The sequence below is a fragment of the Octopus bimaculoides genome, chromosome 14 (genome assembly GCF_046866305.1).
Source record: "Octopus bimaculoides isolate indiv1 chromosome 14, ASM4686630v1, whole genome shotgun sequence".
NCBI lineage: Eukaryota > Metazoa > Mollusca > Cephalopoda > Octopoda > Octopodidae > Octopus > Octopus bimaculoides.
In genome coordinates, this window is record NC_142941.1 from 37,914,105 (window position 1) to 37,924,104 (window position 10,000).

At 37.1% G+C, this 10,000-nt stretch overlaps 1 protein-coding gene and 1 long non-coding RNA gene across 7 annotated transcripts in view; one reads left to right on the plus strand and one right to left on the minus strand.

The window, feature by feature from the left end:
* LOC149132688 (uncharacterized) overlaps positions 1–10,000 on the plus strand; it is a 962,641-nt gene that overhangs the window by 948,160 nt on the left and 4,481 nt on the right. The window lies entirely within an intron of this gene.
* Positions 1–10,000, minus strand: part of LOC106874474 (protocadherin-17) — a 126,250-nt gene that overhangs the window by 98,939 nt on the left and 17,311 nt on the right. The window contains exon 4 of one of the 4 annotated variants that reach the window (XM_014922212.3): positions 1–1,898. This exon is cut by the window's left edge and continues 709 nt beyond it. The exons of the other annotated variants lie outside the window; for them this stretch is intronic. Coding sequence (XP_014777698.1) covers positions 1,813–1,898 — 86 coding nt within the window. The 3' untranslated portion in view covers positions 1–1,812. The remainder of the gene's footprint in view (positions 1,899–10,000) is intronic. 4 annotated transcript variants of the gene reach the window in all.

A 10,000-nucleotide genomic window follows, 5' to 3' on the forward strand; every position in this document is an offset into this window, starting at 1 on the left:
CAGTCCAATTGCACAACTTGGACAATACATCAATGCCTTGTGAGTGAATTTGGTAGGAAGATGGAAACTGTGTGGAAGGCAGGTATACACACACACACACACACACACACACACACACACACACACACATATATATATATATATCAATGTGTGTATGTGTCTTGGCATTTATGTTCACCTTCTCTGCCACTAGACAACAGGTGTTAGTACGTTCACATCCCTGTAATTTTTGTGTCAGCAAAAATGATTTAGAATGAGTAAAAAAGGGTAAAGAACCCCTTCAGTCATTTATATAAAAGATATATAATATTATTATATGTGTGTATGTCAGAGTTCTGAGCAGTTTCTATCTATTAGTTTCACTCACAAGACATTGTTCAGCCTGAGACTATAGTGGAAGACAATTGAGCAGGGTTACACACAGTGGACTGGAACCAAAAACCATGCAGTTACAAAAGAAATTTCATTACTACATAGCCATTTTGCATGTATAATTGTGTGCATGTGCGTGTGTGTGAGTGTGTGCATGTGTATACACACGATTCAGTATTCAAGGAACAAAATCTAAATAGGAGCCAACTATAGGGCAAATAACAGTAAGTAAAGTTTTATTAGTTTTAGTTTTAAAAAAACACAAACTATGCTTTCACATTGTTACAGGGTTTGCCAGAAACTGATAATACTTTAAATCATAGCATAAATTATGTCAGACATTTTCCGGGCAATTCGAAGCATACAAAGCAAATTTCAATACAATACAGTTAGTTAAGAAGGATGGAGTGACCACATGAACTTCCATGGAAAATTACATCCATTGGAAATAAAGAGCGAAGAAAATATCAATTGATAAAGAAAAGAAGAATCACAGAGTGAAACATGTTACATCATTGCCATCATCTACAGATAATTGTATATACAAAACCACTCAGAGAGATAATAATTACAAGTAAATAAGATAAGTGGAAAATAAATATCCAGATAAATTAATTACATAATGATTATTGTTTTTACATAGGCATGAGGCCACTTAGTTACAAATCCTTTGATGAAATGAAGCAAATATACACCTGTTGGAGTTGGCATTTTGCTAAAATATATTAATTACTCTGCTGATTTGTATTGAGTTGTTTATGTAGTTTCACAGGCAGTCCATTTTCTTATCAAACAAAGAGGAATTAATAAGGGATTAGTAATCCAGGTGAAATAACCCATTTTTCTGCGTATCATATACCTGTATATGTATAGACATATGTGTGTGTGTGTTTATATATATATATATATATATATATATATATATATATATATATATATACATGCACACACACAAACACACACACACATGCATATTCAGCCATGAACAGCTGGTAATGACATATTGAAGCAATTGTTCTGTTATGCTACAAAACATGTTCAATCCATCTGTTCTTATTAATATTTTGGATATTTACAGATTTCCTCATGCATATCCAGTGACAGAAAACATCCGACTGTAACATAGCAATAGCATTTGGTAGCTGATACTCACAGTAATTTTTCTTCTTACTCAGATTTTATATATATATATATATATCTTTATATATGTATATATATATGTGTGTGTGTATATATATATATATATATATATATATATATATATAGACACATACATATTGTGCCTATATATATGTATGTATGTTGTGTGTGTATGTACGTGAATAATGAACGTAGCAGTCCAAAGTGGTGGATAGGAGGGGTTGCCTTGTGCTATCTCATCTGGCTTTTTCACAGTTTGAGTCTAGAGATTATTCTGGATACAGTCTCTCAGGAAGTCCTTTAGCAAATGCCCAGATATTTCTTTAGCTTAACAATCTCCATGACAGCACACCGTGTGGGAAGGGAGAGTGAGGGTCCGCACAGAACTATGTGGTAAAAAGAAAACAATAAAAATATATATATACTTGTGCTTATGCACTTGCATGTGTGTGGGTGTGTATGTGTGCATGTGTGTGTGAGAATATATGTATGTGTACGTATATATATATATATATATATATATATATATATACATACACATATATACGCATATATATATACATACACACATATATGTATATATATATATCATTACCATCATTTGATGTCCATATCCCATGACGTGATGATGATAATGATTTATATTTACATACATGTGTGTGTGTGTAGTTATATATATATATATATATATATATATATATATATTTATACATACATACATACATACATGCACGCTCACATACACACACACACACATATGTATATGTATATATAAATGCATATAATACATATTTACAATACAGCATAGATAAAGACTTAAATAAATTTAAATATCACAAAATGTCATTAAGTGAATATGAAAACATCTTTTTCTCTAGAAACAATGTATTTACTGTCTTAGTCATTTCACAGTTAGACTTTATAATGTTTAAGTTTATTCTAGCTCTTTTTATTCAGTGTATTGTACATAAATAAATATTGTTTCATTAATGACAAGTATTAAAGGCACAAGTACACAAAATAGGTTATCTGCATGATGTTTGCTTAAATCATGACTGCTTTATAGGCAGCTGGTCTGTGCTATTGATTGGGAAAACAAGGTGGTTACAGTTTCTCTGTGGAGCAGTCAAAAAGTCATATGATGGTCTGTCAGGAGATTCTCTCCATCTTTTTTTCCCCTCCCATCGCTAGTACAGAAAAAATGTGTTTACAACCTTATTTAACTCACAGTATTGCTTTTAAATTTCTGAATATATACATACATGCACACAGACATACATATATATATGACCCTGCTACCAAGCAGGTGGCTACTCAAAATATATTCTAAAGTAAAACAAGATAGAGAGCATACATACATCATCATCATCATCGTCGTTTAACGTCCGCTTTCCATGCTAGCATGGGTTGGACGATTTGTCTGAGGACTGGTGAAACCGGATGGCAACACCAGGCTCCAATCCAATTTGGCAGAGTTTCTACAGCTGGATGCCCTTCCTAACGCCAACCACTCAGAGAGTGTAGTGGGTGCTTTTACGTGTCACACATATGCATATATATGCATGGGTATACGTGTGTGTGTGATGTAAGTAAAACGTGAAGTAAAGTGAACTTCTAGAGTCAGGGCGACACATAAGAGCAGGTTTTCCACATAAGAGCAGGTTTATGGTGTACAAATTCCCCACATGTTTGGGATGCCAGTCTGTCACAGGATTACTCACTTTTGCCAACTGAGTGAACTGGAGCAATGTGACATGATGTGTTTTGCTCAAGAACACATTGCCCAGTCCAGCAATCGAAACAACAATCTTACGATCATGAGTCCAACACCCCAGCCACTAAGCCACACACCTCCACTCTGTGTAATGTGTATATATGTAAACAGCTAAAGTGCTTAACACAATATGGGAGCTTCTTTTCAAACGTTTTGTGTCATTCTGCTTGTTTGAGATATTTTTTTTTTATAATTAATAATCTTTGATTTAAAGAAATCTTCTTCAAAAACATTCATACATACATACATACATATATATATATATATATATATATATATATATATATATATATATATATATATATATATATATATATGTATATATACGATTGATTTCTTTCAGTTTCTGTCTCCTAAATCCACTCAGAGGCTTTGGTTGGTGTGCGGCTATAACAGAAGACACATGCCAAGTTACCACGCAGTGGGACTGAATCCAGGACCATGTATATATATATATATATATATATATATATATATATATATATATATATATATATATATATATAGTGAAGGTGCAATGGCCCACTGGTTAGGGCAGCGGACAAGTCATCGTAGGATGCTGGTTAAATTCCCAGACCAAGCATTGTGAGTGTTTATTCATCATCATCATCATCATCATCGTTTAACGTCCGCTTTCCATGCTAGCATGGGTTGGACGATTTGACCGAGGACTGGTGAAACCGGATGGCAACACCAGGCTCCAGTCTGATTTGGCAGAGTTTCTACAGCTGGATGCCCTTCCTAACGCCAACCACTCAGAGAGTGTAGTGGGTGCTTTTACGTGTCACCCGCACGAAAACGGCCACGCTCGAAATGGTGTCTTTTATGTGCCACCCGCACAAGCCAGTCCAGGGGCACTGGCAACGATCTCGCTCGAAAATCCTACAGGAGCCAGTCAGGCGGTACTGGCAACGGCCACGCTCAAAATGGTGCATCTCATGTGCCACCCGCACAAGAACCAGTCCAGGGGCACTGGCAACGATCTTACTTGGCTTGCCGGGTCTTCTCACGCACAGCCCATTTCCAAAGGTCTCGGTCCGTAGTCATCGCCTCGGTGAGGCCCAATGTACGAAGGTCTTGCCTCACCACCTCAGCCCAGGTCTTCCTGGGCCTACCTCTTCCACGGGTTCCCTCAACTGTTAGGGTGTGGCACTTTTTCACGCAGCTATCCTCCTCCATTCTCACCACATGTCCATACCAGCGCAATCGTCTCTCTTGCACGCCACAACTGATGCTTCTAATGTTCAGCTTTTCTCTCAAGATACTTACACTCTGACGGGTATTCACATTGACATTACACATCCAACGGAGCATACTGGCTTCATTCCTTGCGAGCTTACGTATGTCCTCAGCAGTTACAGCCCATGTTTCACTGCCATGTAGCATGGTTGTTCGTACGCATGCGTCATACAGTCTGCCTTTTACTCTGAGTGAGAGTCCCTTTGTCGCCAGCAGGGGTAAGAGCTCTCTAAACTTTGCCCAGGCTATTCTTATTCTAGCAGCTACACTTTCAGCGCACCCACCCCCACTACTAACTTGGTCGCCCAGATAGCGGAAGCTATCGACTACCTCTAGTTTTTCACCCTGGAATGAGATAGAAGTTGTTTCCTGTTTGTTTGCAGTCTTTATTGCACCTGAACATCTGCCACAAACAAAAACTAACTTGCTAGTTAACCTGCCTTTGATGTTGCTGCACCTCTTATGTGTCCATAGCTTGCACCGGGTACATCTTATAGAGTTACTACCTACTCCTTTTCTACATACTGAGCAGGGCCATCTACCTGAAGGGGTTTGTGTTTTATCTACCTTCCTACTTATTAGGATTTTGGTTTTAGCTAGGTTGACTCTAAAAAAAAACACCTAAAGCTCCACAAGGCTCTGGCAGTGGGTGAACCCTGCTGTACTCTTTCAACACAACTTTCTCTCACTCTTTCTTCCTGTTTTTGTTGTACCTGCATTTCAAAGGGCCAGCCTTGTCACACACTGTGTCATGCTGAATCTCCCTGAAAACTATGTTAAGGGTACACATGTCTGTGTAGTGCTCAGTCACTTGCACGTTAATTTCACGAGCAGGCTGTTCTGTTGATTGGATCAACTGGGACCCTTGTTGTAACCGATGGAGTACCATCATATATATATACATATGTTTATGTAAGAATATATACATGTGTGTGTATATACATATATATGTGTGTACAGATATAGATTTAGCTATATATATATCTATCTATCTATATATATCAAAATGAAAATGTGTGTCTGTCTCTGTGTCTGTCTGTCTATGTGAATCCTTAAAACTTGAGAACTACACAACCGTTTCCATTCAAATTTTACACATGTCTTACTTAGGGTCATGCAGTGTCATGGGCTAAAAGATTTTCAACTTCTTGCTTAATGCGAGCCCAGAGCAATCTCTAATCTCTTACACTAGTGCAGTTTTACGTGTCAAAAGTGAAACAATAACATCTCTCTATTGTAATGTGAGATACTTTCAGTTTAATATTTTCACTATTAATACTGACACTATTATCTCACATATATATCTCAGATACATATATAAATACACACATACATACATACATATATATATATATATTATGTATATATATTGTGTGTACATATATATATATATATATATATATATAGGTGCAGGTGTGGTTGTGTGGTAAGAAACTTGATTCCAAAGCACATGGTCCTGGATTCAGCCCCACTGCGTGGTAACTTGGCATGTGTCTTCTGTTATAGCCGCACACCAACCAAAGCCTCTGAGTGGATTTAGTAGACAGAAACTGAAAGAAATCAATCGTATATATACATATATGTAAGTGTATGTGTGTGTCTTTGTGTCTGTGTTTCTCCCCCTTCACTGCTTGACAACTGGTGTTAGTTTATTTACATCCCCATAACTTACTGGTTTGACAAGAAGAGATCGATAGAATAAGTACCAGACTTATCAAAAACAAGTACTGGAGTCAGTCCATTCAACAAAAAATTCTTCAAGGCAGTGTCTCATATTTTTGCTTGTCCTCTCGATTGTATCTATCAATCTATTTTTCTGTGTATATATAATACACACACACACACACACACACAAATATATATATCCATGCATGTATATGTGCATATTCATATCTATTATATAAAAGTCAATGTATTTATGTGTGTTCGTGTGTTACTTATAGACTTGAAAATTACTGCACCGATCCTCATGAAATTTGGAATACAAAATCCAAGCCTAGGGAGAAGGGTAATGCCAAATGTTTCATACAAGTTCATGTAGCAAACTTACTGAATGGATCCTTATGATATTTGGAACTTAGATTCAATGCATAAAGGTGGGCATAATGCAGTATATTTAATTTGAATTTGAGGTGGCTTAAAGGAGGCAGAACCCCCCATGAAAATTCAAAAATTTCTGATGTTGATGAAATTTCAATCATGGGTAATTGACACACATCAAGAAGTATTATCAAAGTTTCTGCTTCTCACGAGTATTCTAAGACTCCTACTGGGGGCCTTAACTCCCAAATTTTAGTCATTTTTTATGATCCAAAACTAGGTCAAAAGTATTGAATGGATCTTTATGAAATTTGGAAATTATATTCTATGCATAAGGACAGATGTAATGCAGTATATGTCTGAAAGTTAGGGGGCATAAATGAGACCATAACCACCATGAAAATTTATATATTTTTGCTGTTAATGAAATTTTAAACATAGATATTAGACACAAATGAAGTAATATTCCTGAAATTTCACCTTCATGATCTTGCAAAGTGCAGCACACTAATTGCACACACACAGGCACATACACATGCAAGCTTACAGCAACAAAGCAATGGATTGTACACAATGTTTTGAGTGGCACAGGTGCCTGAAAAGTAGAACATCCATTAAAGCCAATGTGCAATCTGGAAGACCTACCATGTGCGTCACCTCCAGAAATGTGGAGAAAATTCATTAGCTTATAAATGAGGATCGTCAGAAGACAATGAACAGTGTTTTGAAGCATTTGAGGGAGGACATTCAATGAAAGTGACCGGATCTGTGGAGCGTGAAGAATTGGATTCTTCATGACAATGCACCCTGTCACTGAGCTCTCTTCACTCATGAATTCCTCTCCAAAAACAACATGGTATCACTTCTGCACCCGCCCTATTCACCAGATTTAGCACCTGCAGACTTCCATATCTTCCCAAGATGAAAATGCAGCTCAAAGGTCGCTGTTTTAGCACCATTGTTGAGATCCAGTGTGAATTCGAGAAGGTCCTCGACTTGCTTATGGAAGACAACTTCCAGGCCAGATTCCAAAAGTGGCAGGAATGCTGGGACCTGTGTATTGCTGTGCAAGGTGACTGTTTTGAAGGAGATGATGTTAAAACTTAGATAAATTGATCATTTTTTATCAAACGTAACTAGTCCGGGAACCTTTTGTTACCACCTCATACATACATGACACCAGCATGAGCCCTCAGTCAGGAGGTCCTTCTCTTCCTCAAAAGAAGGACCTCCTGTGTGGGTGCTGGTGTCACATAAAAGCATCCATGCTAGTGGCATGTAAAAGCACCTGCACCAGTTCCACATAAAAGCACCCATGCTGGTGTCATATAAAAAGCACCCAGTGCATTCTGTGAAGTGGGTGACATTAGGAAGATCAACCAGCTATAGAAATCATGCCGAAACAGACAATTGGAACCTGGGCAGCTCCCTAGCTGGCCAGCTCTTGTCAAACCTTCCCACCCATGCCAGTATGGGAAGCAGGCATTTTATTGAGAATGATATATCACAATGTTATTTCATATAATTATATTATTTTTAACTTATTATCTTGCTGCATGTTTCCTCATAATATAGTTAAATACATGAAACTTGTAAAGAATTTAAATTCAACAGATCTGTACGAGAAAGATATTTTAAACCTACTTTATAAATATATCACAAACATCTCCATATATTCATAACTAACCTCGATGACAAAAGAAAGGAACAAAAAAAAAAAATCATTTGGAGAATAAATGAAACTCACAAATTTATAGACAAACAGAGAAATTGAACATAAAAGTGACTAATAGCAACTTATGTCGATAAGTTAAACAATAGACCCATATGCTTGACAGTTTAACAATAGATAAACAAATAGAGAGAAATAAAATTAAAATCAAATGAATAATAAAATAAATAAAAGAGAGACATCTAATAACTCACCAACGACTAATACTCATAACTAACATTTAGACAGTTGCAGTGGAATGATGCCAATGACAAAAATTTTAACACCATATGAAATCAGAAGTTAGATGAATATCACAGGTATTATATGGACTAAAATGGCTCTTCTATGAAGCAATTCATCTAACTGCCTGTCTATATCATCATCATTATCATTACCACCAACACCACCACCTCCACTAGCATGACCTCCACCAACACCACCACCTGTTTGTGGGAAGACTCACCCAACTCAGAGAAACTAAGTTCTGGGAATGCTGTGTGTGTGTGTGTGTGTGTGTGTGTGTGTGTGTGTGTGTGTGTGTGTGTAAACCCCTAGTTTAGAATAGAGGTAGCTGATGAAGGAAAAGTACTATATGTGGCTTGTCTGCTTTCCTATATGTTTATTCTGTTGTCCGAAAAAAAGTTCGTTTTGTGTGTTTTGTTTATGTTCCCGTTCCTTTTTTGTCCACGTTTTTTTGACGTCATGTGCCCGGATATGCATTTATATATACATGTAGATGTAGGTATGTACATATATGTATGTATATATGCATATGCTCACATATCATTTGTATTATTATATATAAAATGCCTTTGTCCAGCTTCCTCCTTAAGATACTTATACCCACTTCATCTCTCTTACTGAAGTGTTTCTATGATACCACTTGTCTCCCACACATCCACTCAACTTGTTCTTCATTCTCTCTATTCACCTCCTCACCCAATGCCACCACTCACTTCCACATACACACCTGCAACCTCTACTCACCCAAATATCTAGTTCTGCCTCCACTCATTTCTGCTCATCTCATATCCTGAGGGTTCACTCAGACACCTCATCATCACTATTTTATCTCTTCCCCATTCACTTGGTCATCTCAATCTCATTCTCATAAAACAGGAGGAACCATATAACCACCCTTCTACTACAGGTAACTTGTTCTACTCAGGCCTCTTCTCTCTTGCTTTACCTCTTTAACTCCTAGCATAAAACCTCCTCTCTTGGGGTTCATAGTCTTGCAAGCAGCATAGAAACTTCTCCACCACTGGAGAAAAGCAAAAAGTACCAGTACAGGGTATGAAGAGGTTAGTATAAGGAAGAACAACCTTGCCAAAGTTTGATAATGATGACTACGACAACGACGACGATGATGATGATGATTTATTCAAACACACATACACATGTGCATACACATACAAACATATCCTCCTCTTCCTCCTCCTCCTCCTCCTCCTCATCATCATCATCGTCATCATCATCATCATCATCATCGTTGTCGTCATTGTCATCAGAGGTGAAAGTGTGATTAGGAAGACTAAGGGATTGAGGTGCCTGTCAGAGAAAGAAGGGAAAATTGATGGGAAAAGTCCCAGAGGAAGTAATGAGAGAGACAATAATCAATACCACTGTCTGGTGTCATCATCATTATTATTATTATTATTATTATTATTATTATTATTATTATTATTATTACTGTGGTAAATTCTCAGAGTCATTACAGT